Source organism: Limulus polyphemus, unplaced genomic scaffold (genome assembly GCF_000517525.1).
Source record: "Limulus polyphemus unplaced genomic scaffold, Limulus_polyphemus-2.1.2 Scaffold2889, whole genome shotgun sequence".
In the NCBI taxonomy this organism is placed as follows: domain Eukaryota; kingdom Metazoa; phylum Arthropoda; class Merostomata; order Xiphosura; family Limulidae; genus Limulus; species Limulus polyphemus.
In genome coordinates, this window is record NW_013668499.1 from 84,339 (window position 1) to 102,749 (window position 18,411).

Genomic DNA, 18,411 nt, shown 5'->3' on the forward strand with positions numbered 1-18,411 from the left:
GGAGCACCGTGTCACACTGCTAGAAACACACAAAAGTGGCAGGAAGAAAATGGTATCCAGAAGTTGTCCTGACATGAACCCCATCGAAAACCTCTGGGCCATACTCGACCGGCAAGTCAAGAAACAACCAAAAAAACCAACTTCGAAGAGGATCTACTCCAAGTTTTGAAGCAAGGGTGGGTGAAAATCCCACAATATAAAATTGACGAGATAATTCTCACGATGCCCCAAAGGATCAACGAACTCCGCGAAGCGAAAGGAAGATCTACTAGATATTAATTAAATTATAAATATGTCAATTCATGTGAATATGATTGAAAATTTTCATTTTTTCTGAACAGGTGATGTCTGTTTACTTGTGACCACGCTGTGTATATACAGATTTATAATTCTGCGTGACCTAATGTTTAGCGTCTTGGACTGAGAATCTGAGAATATATGGCTCACATGCCGTAACAGTAAAATTGCGTTCTGCACCTTGAGGCCGTAGGTGCGTTATAAGAGTGACGGCATATCCCAAAAGTGGCTTATATTAACCGAAGACGGTGGTGGGTGCTGTTGACTAGCTTTCCTCCCTCTTACCTATCAATTCAAAGTTACGGACAGCTAGCGCAGGTAGTCCTTGTGTAGCTTTACGCGAACATTTGAAACAAAATATGCGATCATTGAGAATAAAGCTAAGAACAATTCACGTATTTTTTCTTGAAATAAAATATATTTCTCTTCTGATTTTCGTTCTTCTTGTGTATCCCCTTATCATAGTATATTCTTTTGTCCATTAAATGGTGAGTTGAGAACGAGTGAGGGCAGAAATGTAGATCATCAAAGGATATATATAACACGGCTATTTTTAATCATTATGTCTCGTACCCATGTCAATCTTGTTCAGCATTTTTTCCTTAACAGCCATCTTTCAGAAGGAATATTCTTTCTTACTACAAGGAGAATTATCCAGAGGATTGTTTTTCAAAAAGAAAAAGAAAAAAAGGTAAACACGCGTCGCGTCGTAAAACAAAGCTTCACTTACTGCTAATTCCTCTCTTTTCTTGGTATCAAAGAAGGTACTGTCATAACAAATTAACTTTTCGTACAGCACAACTATTCGATCAGAAGAGTCAATCGTGTAACACCACTGGGGGCGATGTCATATTGGCGACTGACATTTTTGGCCCAAAGTTTACACGTAATGCTAATTGCCACACCTACCTTTGGTTGGCGAAATCGTATCACCACTAGGGGTGGCATATAATCAGGATGACCCGTATAGGGAAAAAAATTCACGGGGAAACCTTGCTCTGGCATGAAGAGAATTGGGCCCATATTCTCTTTATCCACATCGGTGTCACCCTGACAGTCAATGAAAGCGAAGGCGGGGTTGTATCCGTAGCGAAGCTCTTTTGGTAAATATCTCCTGAGTTCTAGATCTCTGGTACTGTATGGCTGTGGTTCCCAGCCAGTGATATTTGAGAACTGAAGGAAAATACATGGACTTCCGTCCTGATAACCGAAGAAGTTGCTAGCCCGACAGTCTGGCGATATCTGACTGGTATCGAAAAGACATGCATATCCTTCTGGTGGCAGTTGTCCAAAACATTCCGTTCTGTTTCGTTTAACATTATGTTTTGAGTCGTAGTTAGACATTAACTTGCTCAGTTCATTGACAAGGTTAGGCCAGTCTGCTCCCTCGTGAGGAAGACTTCCATGTCGAAAATGGATTAACTGATAGCGTCCTTCTGGTCGTGGATGTACCATCATCAGACGTGGTGTGATGTCCCGATATGTTTCTGATGAGTCTTCCATCGCCAGAAGTGTTATGATCAGAACGACAGTGATCAATAGAATGGCCACCAGCACAGCTATCCACCACATAACCCGTGGTTTAGCCAACCAGGAACGAAATCCTTTATCTCTACCTTCTTTACCGGATGCAGTAGCGCCGTCTTTTTCTTTAGTTTCTATCGCAACGGATACATCTACGCTTTCAGCTTTAAGAGGAACATCGTCTGTTGCTTCATCCTCCTTCTTTCCGTCCATGTTTTCCATGACAAATGCTTCTCTGTTTTCGTTTCTGCTTTTGTCAGTCATTCCAGCTTCTGTCTTTAGTTGAAACTATAATCGCAAGTTTGCGAAAAAAGCTTCTTTATTTTCCGAGCTATTTTCTTAAATGTTCTTCTTTTGAAAGGAAGTGTTCTCTTTTCTGAAAGAAAAAGTTAAATGTTAGTATCCTCAAAACAAAGCTTTACTATTATTTGAAAACCGGTAAATTATAATTTTAAGTTACTTGTTTTTTTCTACCATTAATCAAAGTCAACAACAACAATCATATAAATGAATGAAAGCATCTAACAAATGGCTTGTTTCTATTGTTAATAAGGAAGATGTCTAACTTATGAATCATTACCTCTTTATTTTTTCTTGTGTATTGGACTCATGACGTTAAGTAGTTCTATTCAGTTTGCTATAGAGTATTGATTGGCCTCATTAATTTGTAAGTTGCTTTTTAGTACTGATAAATGTACATGTCTCTCGCTCATAATCGTTGCTAAGCTACTTGTTAGATTCCTACTTCAACGATTACAAACTGACTATTAAAAAAGTGGTAACATATCTTCCAAATAACGGGTAGGATTTTATTTGTTTTCAAATATTCACACAAAGCTACTCTAGGGCTAGTTGCGCTAGCCGAGAATGTCTAGCTAGAATAGCTAGAAGATATTTTCGTTCCAAGATTCATACTTTTACAATGAAATGCACAATTATATCAGCATCTGCTGGGTTTTTAAATAGAAAAGATATATTTTCAAGTAAAAAAAGGTTTTTATTACTTTTACTCTGTGCCTACCAATGAGACAATAAAGTTCACTGAAGAAAGGATGTCTGTCTTTTCTATTAAAGCCGTATTCTTTCCCTCTTGTTTATGAATACAAAATTGGGAAAGCTATTTTTAGAAATAGAATCATTTGCACCAGCTCCCCCTAGTGGCAAGTAGTACCCTCTAAATGCCACGCTACTTATCTTGAGAGAAATATTCTAATTATGAAAACAATTCATATATTTCAACTCTGTTTGAACTTTTAGTAGATTTCATACTATTAAAATTATTTCTGTGAGACATTGGATGTAACAAATAGATACTTATCCATTTTTAGCATTTATTTCAAAATTATAGTTTCAAGAAAATAAAGAAACTCGACATGTCCTTCAGTTTTCGAAACTATATTTCTTGATCCCATTGGATATTGGAGTAAATAAACGTATTTAAAGCCATAAACGTTGGATATATATATAATTGAATACTGAGTGGTTAGTCATGCGAATTCGCTTAGGAAAAAATGTTTATCTTAGCAAAAGTGCAGTACATCGAACTGCTGCTTTAACACATTTAAATTGCTTCTTTCTTATGGCAGTGGCGCCACAGCTCTTAGCATGACTTTGAAAATGTTGTCCAATGAGGTTCCATGACTTTCTAGCCTCTGAAAGTGTTGTCCAATGAGATTGCAAGATATCTTCAAAGTACATCCTCACTGTAAATGATATGGGAGCTCAGTGCCATGAATTATTGATTGTCCTCAAGAGTAACCTGTCTGTTATGCAGCTCGCTTGGTGTGTTGCAGCAATTGCTGCTTGCGTCGGAGGAATTATCTCAATAGATCCTCCATTTTTGCAGTGTTATTTCCGTGTTACGTTGACAGACTTCTCAGAAATTATCCATTCATAAAACAGTAAATGGATCATTCTATAACTAACAGGATGTCTTCTTCTATAGGCTTGGGTTACTATACAAGGTAACATGTTCAATTCTCACTTCGTCATAAGCCTTTTATGTGTTCTTGAAATGTTTTCCCTCAGTTGCAAAATGCAGAAACTATATCGCAGCCAGTGACACTGTGGAACATCAGAAAAGCTTTTGATTTTCCCTCCACAAAAGCTGTAGCCATGTCATGAGCTACCAAGTACCTGAAATTCTTTCCTGTGTCAAAGCCCACTCACAGCTCATCTACAAGAGCTTTTGATTTTTCCCCCAAAAGAGCTGTAGTCATGTCATGAGCTGCCAAATACCTAAAATTATCTTGTGCCAAAAACCAACGACTTGGATTTTACTGAATAACGACTCAGCAATCAATGAACATCCGTGTCAACCGCGAGAAGTAGGATTTGTTTGGCAACAACGGCTGCATGCAGAAACAACCTAGAGTCTGCTTGTCATGGGTACATAGGACAGGGTGTGATACGTCATCTCGGGCTGGATTTTTCAATACATATCCATTTGTTATGATCAACTGTGTTTATGGCACAGCTATCACACGTCTTGCAAAACGTTGAACAACTCCATTTTGTTGTCAGTATTTCGTAGAAATCCTTTACAGTTTTCAAGAAGTGTACTAATACCAGTCACTCGCCTTCTAATTCCCTTCCCTCTCTTACTTCTAGTTGCGGCCTTCAAGCTGTTCGACGAGTATTGGTCCCAGATAATGCCGAGCCTATTAACGTGCTGCAACTGACGGTCCATGAATAACATGAATACTTTTGATTCATGTTCAGGAACTATTTGCAATGCCTGCATCAAGCAGGTTGATTATTACTTCACCATCAACGACATTGGCATCGACAACTGGGGCATCTGTGTGAGGTGGTACAAGACTCTCTAAGCTTTCTGTTAAGTACGTTTTGTTTCAAATCGAATTCGCTTTTAGTGAGCAATACTTGCCACTAGAGACGCTGGTGCAATGCCTCCATATCTAAAAATAGTCAGAATGTCACAAGGCATTTTTGCGTTAAGTTTCGTGGTTTACCGTAAAATGCACAATTTCTTCGACATTTCTCAGAATCTGATGGACTATAAGTATGTTTACACTCCATCTCATTTTCATTGAGTGTAATTTTGTTTCTTACTCTAAAAAATATTATTAGTTTCAAGTTCCGACTCTATTGATTTTTGTGTTCTATATTTTATAGCTGTTTTAGTAAAGGAAAATAAAAAAACGGAACGATCAAACACGCTGTATTGGACGCCCTACTTAAGCCTTGACCAATTCAATGCATAATACACCTCAATCACAAATTAAAATTAACTGCCAAGCAGTTCCCGATTTATGACGTCGAAACTGATTCATCCTTATACGATTTGAGTTAGTCTGTTTTTTATATATGCCTAGAATGTACACTTCAACAGTAATAAAGTATACAATTTGCTCTAATAATGAAAAAATTGTGGCAATCATTCAAGCCTAATTTATACCTCAAAACATGTTAAAAACAAGATTACAACATGCTTTCAGACAAATAATGTTTATCAAAGTAGTGCATAAAGTTTCTTTCATAACTCCTAGCTCTCAAACAAAACATCTTAGACAAACGTATGCGTGAACTGCAATCATAATATTATTGTTTTACCATGTCGGGTTTTTATTACATATTCCCATGATACACGTTGTGTAATATTTGTTAGAAATGTTTAGATATGTTATGTACATAATCTTGTGGGAAGTTCTTCACATTGGTTTATCAAATGAATCTAAGCATTTATTCTACACCTGATGCCCCTCATGGAGAATCTTGTGAAAATATTCAAATCTGTTATGTACTGAAGTACGTGAAAAAAAAGGCTGAAGCTTCCACTATAACGATTTTTTATGGTTTACGTTAGATCACAATGTCTTCAGATGATGAGATTTTTCTCTGTGTGTTTTTATTTCACAGGAACGAAAATCGAGAAGCTAATAAAAACGTGAAAGAAACATGCTTCGAGTACTTTTATACCCTATAGGCCGCAAGTACTTGGATCTGGTTAAATTATCATCACTGTTTATCTGGTGATTTATTTTGTTATTCTATGATTTCCTATAAAACCAAAATCACCAGGTTTTTTTTTAGCTTTTAAATCAATAAATGATTTATTCTACCATATGAGACAGTGAAGTAAACATGAATATTATTTTTTGTGATTTAACAGGATCTTTGCTTTTAGTTCCAACCATTTTGGTATACTTTCTATTTCTGTAGTTCCACTTAAACATTAACGTTGAATTACTTTATCTATTAATGCAAAATATTTTGAGTTTGTAAACTTGAATTGTAAAGTATCAGTTGAAGTCCAAGGGAGAACACTAATCCGTAAAATTTTAAATGTTCGCTTTTAGGCATCTTTTGGTTATTGTTAAAATGAGACATTAAATATCCATTTTTATCAAGTTCTATAACTAAAAAAAATTAGGCTATTTGTACAGTTGATAAGAATATGGGTTTTTGGAAACAACTACACTGATATCTTGTTACAAGTTGTTCTAATGACGTTTTTCAACAGCCCTGCTTCGTACGTTTCCGAGTTGTTAGCATACTAGTATTGTGAAACCGAAAAATCATAGTGCGCGTCTCGCTGGCGCAAAAACGGGGTTCACACTTTCGAACGGTGGGTGTTGTAAGAGTGGCAGTCAAATCCCAGTATTGATCAGTTAATCAGTTGCCTTTTCTTTAGTTTGTCAGCTCAGAATTACGGACGGCCATGCGCAGATAACATTTCTGTGTAGCTTTGCGCAGACATTTGAAAGAAACACCCAAACTAAAAGGAGTTATTAACACCCTTGAACTGTTTATCGAGCAACGTAAAAATCTTGAAGATTATATTTAAAAAAGAAATTATTTAACCAACAAAAAATATATGAATAAGTAATAAAGTAGTATACATTTCTTCCAAACTCTTTTATGAATAAAAAAATCCTTTCATATATAGCCTTACAGTGAAGTTATCCACCAGAGAAACATGTGTCTAATATTTAAGTAACAAACCCTACTGGACTTTATGGGTACTAAAACCCTTCCATGAAGACAATTTCATGGTGTTAAGTGTTTAGAATGATTTTGGGATTTAAAATGTGGAAATGGTCCCTATATGGAGGAGTCAGTTAAGCCTACTGCGAGGTTTTGCATTATTATTGTTCTTCATCGTGAACATTAAGAATGCATAAAAATGAAATGAAAAACTTATTGTAACGTTTTGTGAACTCCAGAACTTTTTAACTTTAACAAACTCTAATAGAATTAAGTCTTCATGAGTTAAACCTGCTTTGAGTTTGTATCGTTGTCGTTCTCACGAACAACAATAATGTAATCAAAGATCTGGTTGTAACGTTTTACGAACTCCAAATTTTCTTAACTTTAAGAATGTAAATGAATTAGAATTTATATATTTTTGTCTGCGTAATGATTACAGAGGTAAACAAATATTATCAAAGGAAAATTTAGGATTATAAAAAAATTGGTAAACATAACTGTCTATATTTCATTGTACGGCACCAAGTTTGAAAGTGTCAGTGAAAACCAAAACTATACAATATATGTTACTGAGAACTGACACTAGTTTGTGTTACAAGATGTGAACTGTAATCGTAAGACTGTATTAAAGGAACAAGTTAATCATAAGACAGTGTCGAAACTATAAGTTATTCGTAAGACTCTGTTCAAGTTATAAGTTATTCATAAGGCAGTTTTAAAGTTGTAAGTTATTTTTAACACTGTGTTGAAGCTAGAAGTTAATCGTAATACGGATTTGAAGATATGTGTTATTCGCAAGACTGTTGAACTTATAAGTTATTCGTAAGACTATGTTAAAGTTGTAAGTTATTCATAAGACTGTGTTAAAGTCGCAAAGTATTCGTAAGACTGTTTCGAAGTTATAAGTTATTCGTAAGACTCTGTTCAAGTTATAAGTTATTCATAAGGCAGTTTTAAAGTTGTAAGTTATTCTTAACACTGTGTTGAAGCTAGAAGTTAATCGTAATACGGTTTTGAAGATATGTGTTATTCGCAAGACTGTTGAACTTTTAAGTTATTCGTAAGACTATGTTAAAATTGTAAATTATTCATAAGACTGTGTTAAAGTCGCAAAGTATTCGTAAGACTGTGTTGATGTTATAAGTTATTCGTAAGACAGTGCCAAAGTTATGCGTTATTCGTAAAACTATGTTAAGGTTGTAAGTTATTCTTAAGACTGTGTTGAAGTTAGAAGTTAATTGTAAGACTATGTTGAATATATAAATTACCCTAAGGCTAACTTACCTAAACAGTTCTTTCAATTTCTTGAAAATACTGTTATAAACGGGTGTTATACACCTAGTCTCTGTAAGACGAACGGTTAAGGTCTTGGAACTTATGAATGTGATTCAGTGTTGAAGTTTCAACTTACTCAGATTACTAACTGTTTTAAAGATGTGTGTGTTTTGATTATACATTTCTGTTATTGAATAAATAGTAAACAAAACATTTTTGAACGGAAAGTAGGGATCGTTGGTTATTCCTAGAATTGCTATAAGAAAAATCCAAAACAAAATAAATGCTGCAATAAAAAAGTAAACAAACAAGTAAACTAATACTAGTTGGATAAATTTTAAAACGATTTTCAATCCCTACTTTGATTGGCTCAGTGATCCCTATAGCTAAATGAAGCAGCCTAAATTTTCCAACAAAAGTAGGGATTGAAAATCGTTTTAAAATCGTTTAATCCCTATTTTGACAGCTTTAGACACTTATCTGTAGGCCAAAGTAAGGATTAAGTTTTATAAATTTGTGATTGTGGTTTTAATTCTTATAAAAGCTATAGTTATTAGGGATATGGCTATACTGAAATTTTATAGATGTTATGTCCATTCACGGAGCGAAACTGAATATAAATTCAGTTTTACAGTACATGAATAAAATGATGCAATGTGAGTAATGTCTCAACTTGATGTACTCTTTTATTGCTTTCATCAAAACTCGTAATATTCAAGCCTTTACTTACATTGGAAAGACCGTCTATCTTCGGTTTCACTATTATCTCTCTATGTTCTTGTGTTACACTTGTAAGTTCTGTTGTTGTGTCTGTAAATTATTGTATTATTTGTCTATGTTCTTATGTTATGTTATAATTTCTTCTGTTATGTCTATAAGTTAATGCATACGTTTAATTTTTGAGCTAAAGTAATCCCTGGATCGGACTCCTATAACCAATTTCAACTAAGTGATCATAGCACATGACATATGTCATTCTGAAAGAAACTGTTAGAAATTGTGACCAAAATCCGTGTCAACCGATCCCTAGAGAGTTTCAAGATTTATGTGTCGTTTGCTGAAGTAACATTGGAGAAAGAAAAAGGGTAACAGATGTGACTGCTTTCGGCTCTCGTCTGAAACAAGAACACTATGTCTACTTTAAAAACCTTACGAGGGCAAAATGAATCTATTTATCATTGTAATACAGTAACCCTTTAAGACATTTTTACATTTCAAAACACAATTTTCTTTTCCTGTTCAGCCGCGAATACTAATACATTTTCAATACAATATTTTACTTATTTATTTATTTTCCCAAAACTTTAACCCCATTTTTCAAAGAAAATTAGCATGTTCCATATTTTATGTCTCAAATAGGATTCAACAAAAGACATTGGAGATGGACCATTGACATGAAAAAAAAAGAAGACACAAGAAAATAAAAATGTTGATGATTATGATGTCATTAAACACAAAAATAATAGTATATCTTGATGAACTTGTATATATATGTAAGAAACATTGCCGTATTCGTAATAACAATAACATACTTAATAAGATTATGGTCGAGCTGGTTTCGTAGGATAACCGAGAAAATGGTAATCACAACTTTCACAGTAGGCACACTTAAAGAAAATGCACGTTTTATTCTTATTTTAGAACTGGAAAACAACTGCGTATTTTCACACTATACTTTTAGTGCATAAAACATTAAGCATGGAAATTAGAAACAGTCTGTAATATGAATTCAAAGGCCACAGTGTAGTGGTCAACTTTCTATATCAAGCAAATCGATAGTTTTGTAGCCAAAATAAAAAGAGACAAGAAGAAACAAAACTATTGCAGTATCTTCTGTTTACGCAGTTTGCTCATTAAGTATAAATTATCCATGCTTATTACTCATCTCCAGAATTTAAAATCGAACAGTATTCAGCTGGAACAAGCATTCCAACTTTCATTAACTGGCTTTGCCTACCTTTGTTTCTAGAGCCATGTGAAGTTTTCAGAAAATTTCCAAATTTTCTGTATTTTCAATCTTTGTCGAGCATTAAAAAAAATTAGTGCAAGTATCATTTCCCTATTGGTATCAATGTGAAGAAGAATGTTCAGTGTACAGACTTTTGCAAATTCTGGTTGTCAAAAATGTAAAATCTACTTAAAATGACTCCCATTTTGGCATTGTTTTTCGCTAAAGGAAACAACCACAAAAAATAAGTATGCCAAGTACAGTTTTTTGTTTACTGAATTTCGTCTAAAGCTACTAGAGGGCTATCTGCATTAGCCGTCCTTAATTCAGAAATGATAGACTAGAGGGTTTGTTTGTTTTTAATTATGCACAAAGCTACACAATGGGCTACCTGTGCTCTGCCCACCACGGGTATCGAAACCCGGTTTCTAGCGTTGGAAGTCCGCAGACATACCGCTGTGCCACTGGGGGACAGACTAGAGGGAAGGCAGTTAGTCAACACCACTCACCACCAACATTTAGCTACTCTTTACCAACGAAAAAAGGCTGAAAGGGCAAGCATGTTCGATGAAGGGATTCGAGCCCACCACCCGCAGATTGTGAGTCGAGTTTCCTAAGCTCCATACCATGCTAGGGCAGGTCAAGTACACGCGAAATTCATCCATAACACGCTTGACCGAAAGAAATAACGAAAAACTCTGCTTTAGCTAAAATGGTAAGTGATAGTTCAGCAAAAGAAATTGGATAAAATAAATTAATCAATTTGGCATTACTCACATTACATCATTTGATTCATGTACTATAAAACTGAATTGATATTCATTTTCGCTCCCAATTCATCAAATAAACAAAATATTATGTGGTGAATTAGATGCCAATCTATTTGAGCTAAAGCAGAATTTTCGTATTTTTTGTAGTTGTTTTTTCGCTCAAGCACGTTGAATGGATATGATTAAGATTTTATTTTGAGGTAAAAAATAGTAAAGAAAACTAGCATCAAATCCCAGCGAGGGCCAGAGAATGATAGGATTATATGCTATTATTGGCTTTTTTAAACCTTTTAATTTACACTAATGTGTATGTTTATTGATTTGTTTAAATTATATATATATATATATACTCATTCTGTGAATTGTAATAACAGCATATACAGGCGAAAATTCAGCGCTATATAAGAGTAATGAAAAATTATAGAAAACGAAGTATTGACAGTGAAACACCAAAACTAAAACTGTCATTCACAACAAAATTCAAAATGATAAAACTCATCAAAACAAATCCAAATGAAATAAAATCCACTATTGCGTCAGTAACACAAACACAAAACAAAAATAATTAAAAGTTATATTTTTTGACAGGAAAGTACAAAAAATATCATTTTTAAAGGTAAATGTCTGTGGCAATAGCTTTCTAAAGTGTTGGGGTTATCAGACATAATCCAAAAAACACAGATGAAAAACAGGGCTATTAGCAAGGAAAATCAAATAGGGGTTAGGTGTTGGATGCTATAACCCACATCGTCCCAAAACCTATATCACTCACATCCGCAGCTGGCTGTTAATTATCCCTAAAACCATTAAAAATATATAAAAGTTAGTATCATAGTGTCAACTTGTTATTAAAAACACTCTTAGTTTCTATGATTGTGAAATACTTAAGCTTCACCCGTATACTATAAGCACAGGATTACAAAAACGTTAAAACCTTTACCTAGATATTTCAATAATACTTAAGCACCCATCCTCGTCTCATAACAAGATCATTCAATTATAAATTTGGTTTTCTGATACATACTCTACTTCTTGAAGTTGGATTTATGGGTTTTACAGACCTAACTGCACCCCTTCAATGTAAATAAAATTCTATCACAGAAGATCAAAATTCGACCACGCACAGTTGTTACACAAATCTGGTTTTGCAGTCCAGATTGATGCCAGCTTGTATGCAGAACGGCTCCCAGATAAACGTCATCCTTCACACCATATGATAGAAAATGTGTGTCAGCGGCTGGGTACTACAGGCTCATTTACGTATAGATCCCGTGCGGACAGACCAAGAACAACAACCAATATTGGCAATTAAACTACCATATTAGTAACCGTCATGTTTGGGCACATTTATTTATTGTTTGCCACCATTTCGTGATAATTTTAGGGTATTTACCTCATCTGCATTTATGTCTATAACTGTGGCTGTTGTTAGGTTAATTTAGTAATTTGTTGTTTAAAATATTTCATTTCTTTCTTTGCAATTATCGCATTTAATGTATCGTCCATATTAATAAAAGTGTCGAAGGAAATGCCCTTAAAATGTACCTCGAATGACCTCAGTGATGTTGCCACAGGGTAGACCCACAACACCTCATTCCATACCACTAACAGTTATTTTCCAATATCTCTCCATTTGTGAATTATTTGTCTGTTAATGGACTTCTGAATCACCTGATATATATATACATATATAAGTTATACATATGTTTTTATCATCAAAATGTTTTGCATTATTAATAACGTATATGGATATAGGAATAACCTACAATTCCTAAGTTGACCGAACCTTGTGAAATATTGTTGGGATTACAGCCGAAAATATCAGTAACAGTGAGGGTACCTAAATATGAAATAAAAAAATCCAAGCTAGATGGTATATTAAATTTGCTATATAGTTTTTAGCTCTGATCTATGCAATTAGCTTGCTTTGAACAGAAATTAATGATAAATATTATATATATTTCATGGATATCTAAAGAACAACAAAAAGTAACGATGACATTGAAACAAGAGGAAATTAATTATGAGGTTATAAGTAGAAAAACGATATATATATGTATAATATGGACATTTCTGTACAGATGCTGATGTTCTAGCAGCTTTGAAAACGTTGCGGGATAAGTGAAGAAACAGAATAATACTGGATGCTCAAGATTAAGTGGGTGAAAAATAGAAGAGAAACAAAAGCTGAACACGAAGAGGTATAAGATACAGGCTTGTTATTTATCAGAGAAGTGGAAGTGAAAAAGAAAACAGAAAAACGAGTAAGCTAGAATGTCAAGAGAAGATCCGTGCTAGCAAGAACTGCTTTCAAGTCGTACAGTAGCCCCTTCTGTAGAAGTGTAAACGTTAAAGGTAATAAAAAATATCAGAACTTGATATCTCTATCACTGTAAGAGGCGCAGCTCTTGGTACTGAGGAGGACCTTGAAAGAAGGACCTTTAAAGAGTAAAGTAAAGTATTTTTTGAAGAGTAAAGTGACCAAAGTGAAAGAGGGCTAATAGGATCAACACGGAAAACGAAAATAAAAATAACCTTTCAATGTTATGTACTATAACATATGGTGAAGATGCTCTATGAAACAAGAATAACAGCTAAAGCAAAAGAGGTCATCCGAAAAACCGAATGTGAAAATGAGCCAAAAGAAAGTCTGTTGACAGAAATAGCTAGAAATAGGATCTCCTATGGACTTCAATGGATAGCTCTGCCGATCAGAGTGATTGGCACGTTGTCTTAGAACATTTCGTAGTGAAATGTACAGGATCCAGTGGTACGAAAAGTCGAGCCCTCAGTGATTAATCTAAATATCCTTAAGTATCAAGAAATATACCCCCATAAGTGTATTATAAAATCGATGATTGGAATGCTTCTCCAATTAACAGCATCGTTATCTATTTCAAAACATAAACGAACGACGAACACGGACATCAAATTATAATTTATGTACGAAATTTAAATCCAAGAACTAAAACTATTAAAGGTTTAATAAGTTTCTATGTAGTCCATACACTTAAGGAATGAACAACAACAACAAAATAAGGATTACTATTGTTCACTGTTGCAGTTGAATAAAAACGGCCTGATTACGTATATATTTTTTATATTTGTTCAGAAGTTGTGCTCACAGCTACTTATAGGCTATCTGGTCAAAGCCTTTCCGTGAGCTGATAAATTGGAGGAAGTAAATAGCATCTAACGCCTCTCTTTTCTGAAAGTTTGTTTGTTTTGCTGAATTTCGCGCAGAGTTACTCGAGGGCTATCTGCGTTAGCCGTGTCTAATTTAGAAGTGATAGACTAGAGGGAAGGCAGCTGGTCAACACCACTCACCACCAACTCTTAGCTACTCTTTCCTCACGAAAAAATAGGTTGACCGTCACATTATAACGCCCCACTGATGAAAGGAAGAGCATGTTCGGTGACGAGATTCGAACTCGCGACCCGCAGATTGCGAGTCGAGTACTCTAACTACTAGGCCATTCAAGGCCTTTGTCTAACCGTATAATGAGATTTGACTTTACAGAGCATCTAGGATTCTAAAGTGCATTTTGGCGACAACGATACGCGAATAATCGCACGCTGACCATCTTCATTAGGTATAAAAACGAATATTTATTTTACTAATTAAGTAAATTGCTACCTATTACCGGATCATACGTTTCGTTTCTGAGTATTGAATCGAAACTAAAAATAGTTGATTTAAATTACAATATTTTCAACAATTAATAAAGGTTGCAACATGTGACAAAAGAACGTGCAAAAGACCAAATGTTCCCCAACAATCTTCACAGTGTAGACCTCTTCGTGTAAAAACATAAGAGAAAACGTAACAGCCCTTAAGTATTTACGTTTAAGATTAAATTCGTGCAATTGTAGCTACCATTAAGCTTCGATATTGGTTCCAACACTCTTAAAAACAAGTAAGAAATCTTCCTTAGCTAATGCATCACATAAAAGAGTTCGTATTTTTTGTTCTCTTCCAAGAAATGTAAAGTAAAGATTTAATGACAATACCACGTGACCAAAGGTGGTCATTAATCAAGACTCAACGTCATCTGTTCTCGAAAATGAGTATTTAATATCTACCGCAATATAAAAACATGTTTTACGATAAAATTAGGTTCTATCTTTCAACATTATACTATTTTTTATGTACTTTTGGCAGTAGTATAGACTATTGGTAGACTCAGGCAGCTTGGATGATGTTTTACGTTCACACCTACCCACACGTACACAACAACATGTATATATATATATATATACACGTAAACTTTTACCACACGTACACACCAACATGTTTATATATATATACAAACTTGTACCACACGTTCACACCAACATGTATATGCATATATATATATACATAAACTTGTACCACACGTACACACCAACATGTATATATACACACATAAACTTGTACCACACGTACACGCCAACATGTATAAACACACATAAACTTATACCACACGTACACACCAACATGTATATATACACACAAACTTGTACCACACATACACACCAACATGTATATATACACACACAAACTTGTACCACACGTATACACCAACATGTATATATACACAAACAAACTTGTACCACATACATACACACCAACATGTATATATACACACACAAACTTGTACCACACGTACACACCAACATGTATATATACACACACAAACTTGTAGCAGTACAAGAAGTATCCACATGTATAGAGGAGTTGAAGTGAAAACGTTATGGATCTATAATATCGCACCACACACAGGTCTACAAAGTTTCTTTTTGACAATAAATCAATAAGCTTCTTATACATAAAGAACAAGACCGACATTTCAGGAAGTTTTGGACATTTAAATGTCAAGCTGTTTTCATGAAGTGACTGAATAATAAATCAGTATCTTAGTGACAGTGACAGTATGATACATAGATTGATAAAACATAACTAACTTAGAAAAAAATCACTATATTTGTTAAGTGAATTATTCATCCTTTGTTGTTGACCACGTCCGTTGCTGTTGCTATGTATTTTACCAAAATAAATGTGGTAAGAGCAAATTTTGCAACGCTTTCAACATATGTCTAGTGTTCATATTTTTTTTGTAATTGTTTTGCTTCTTCTAAGTGTGTCCCTCAGTGGTTCATCGGAAGGCTTAAGGACTTTTAAAGATAAAATTTGGGGCTCGATCCCCGCAACGTAGATAACATGTTGTAAAAAAAAACAAATCTCACGACTACGTTAACCAACTTCTCAATCTCATTTCTGAAACCTCCCATAAATTTACTCACTAAACGCTTGTTGCTGTTGTTTCTCTTAATGCAAAGCTACACAATGAGCTATCTACGCACAATGTGTAATAAAATCCCTTCTTTTTGTGTTGTAAGTCCGTAAACTTACCGTTGACAAACCGGAAGGGTAATAGTAGATTATTTTAAGTCCTAAAGTTATCACATAGAATTATGTTTCTGGTATCGTTATGTTTTTTTTTATTTCTATTCTAGAAACGTTAAAAGATGTTGGGTACTTTTGTTGTGTGACTTTCGTGTGTAATGTTTGTATTCAATGCTGCAAACCTGCGTCTAAATCACGGCCCGACGACAGTTGTTGAGAAATGAACACCAAGTAACTATTTCTATACTATTTATATATCGAAAACGATTTGACAAAAATAGTGTAAACATTTTATTTTATTTTCAAAAGCAATGACAAAAAAGGACTTGGTAACAACAGCATTTCGAGAGCATTGCCAAACTAGGCTTGTTTATCTCAACTGTTGAAACTGGACAAATCACGACACGTCTTTTGGAAAACGGGCCCGACATGGCCAGGTGGTTAGAGAGCTCTACTCGCAATCTGCGGGTCGCGGGTTCGAATCTCCGTCCCACCAAACATGCTCGCCCTTTCAGCCGTGAAGGCGTTATAATATGACGGTCAATCCCACTATTCGTTGGTAAAAGAGTAGCCCAAGAGTTGGCGGTGGGTGGTGATGACTAGCTGCCTTCTCTCTAGTCTTACACTGCTAAATTAGGGACGGCTAGCGCACATAGCACTCGTGTAGCTTTGTGCGAAATTCAAAAAACAAAGAAACTAAACAAAACAAACTTTTGGAAAACGACAACTCTTTCATTCAAATAATGACCGAATTAGGATAGTCAAAACATTACTTTACAGTTAAGTTGGTGATATAAGTTGTGTACACCAGACGGGTTTGGTGGGTTGATTCCGAAATACAGCTTTCCGGTAATCTTCCTTAAAAAAAATCTAGATAAAGATTTAGGCTGTTTGCGATATCTGGAATCTGATGATCATTTGACCTTAAAACGAAATTCACAAAACTATTGAGTAAAGAACAAAAGCTGCTCTTCGCTTACGAAGGTAACTGTAATAGGATGTGTATATATATATACTCGAACTATCATAGAGCAACAGAGCACATCATTACGTGATTTCATGCAGACGGTGCATTCACGGACCAGTTTTGATTATCGATCAATGTTATATAGTTTTCTCTGATCGTGCTTAGGTTTTTTATTTCCCCCCATAGCTGTCTTCATCACGTTCTTCTATTCTGACGACACCCTTCACACTTGGGAGCTGTAGAAGGAATACTTCAATGACGACCAAACCTCCTGGAAGCATGTGATAGGTACATAGCAATCAATCGCATTCCGTTCAGCACATTAGCAATTTAACGTAAAACTTCGAATTCTTTCTGAGTTTTCCTCAATGAATTTGCCTTGTTCTTGTGTTCCTCTTCCATTCCTAGATATTTCCGTAAAATCGCTCGTGGAGCTCAGCCTCACGCCTTACACTTCAGAAGTTTAATTCATATATACATTAATATTTAACATGGTTTGGTTCACTTTTAAACTATATACGGAAGAAAGAAAACAATTAAAGAATATAAGACGATCAAAGAAAAACATATAAATAGGTGATAACAATAACACTTTCTCTTTTAATATAATCTTTACATTATCTAACTTAACCAAATCTGTCCATCCATTCTGAGCACTGTCTTATTCTTCTAATGTTTGAAATAATGATAATTATTAAGTGTGACACGGAGACACAAACACTTGTTGACTTGTTCTTTGTTTGTAATTAAGCACAAAGCTACACAATGGGCTATCTGTGCTCTGCCCACCACGGTATCGAAACCCGGATTCTAGCGTTGTAAGCCCGCAGATATACCGCTGTGCCACTGGGGGGGGGGGCGTTACTGACTTGAATGAACGTTTCGCACGTCCTCAGAATGTACGGTAATAAATACTTGAGCTTAGAGTTGATATAAGTAATTTTAAGTGTGATAAAACCCCTTTATTACCATATCAATTTTCGCGTATCTAATGTTTGTATAGAAAACCTAGGTATATTACTCAACGGTATATCTCATGTTTGTACAGAAAACCTAGGTATATTACTCAATGGTATATCTCATGTTTGTATAGAAAACCTAGGTATATTATTCAGTGGTATATCTCATGTTTGTACAGAAAACCTAGGTATATTGCTCATTGGTATATCTCATGTGTGTACAGAAAACCTAGGTATATTACTCAATGGTATATCTCATGTTTGTACAGAAAAAGTTGGGTGTATTACTCAATGGTATATCTCATGTTTGTACAGAAAACCTAGGTATATTACTC

The 18,411-nt window shown here is 34.9% G+C and overlaps 1 protein-coding gene across 1 annotated transcript in view; it reads right to left on the minus strand.

The window, feature by feature from the left end:
• Positions 1-317: 317 nt before the first annotated feature.
• LOC111087950 (sodium/potassium-transporting ATPase subunit beta-like) overlaps positions 318-18,411 on the minus strand; it is a 64,712-nt gene continuing 46,618 nt past the window's right edge. Inside the window, exon 2 of the mRNA XM_022396451.1 lies at positions 318-2,197. Coding sequence (XP_022252159.1) covers positions 1,099-2,085 — 987 coding nt within the window. The 5' untranslated portion in view covers positions 2,086-2,197 and the 3' untranslated portion in view covers positions 318-1,098. The remainder of the gene's footprint in view (positions 2,198-18,411) is intronic.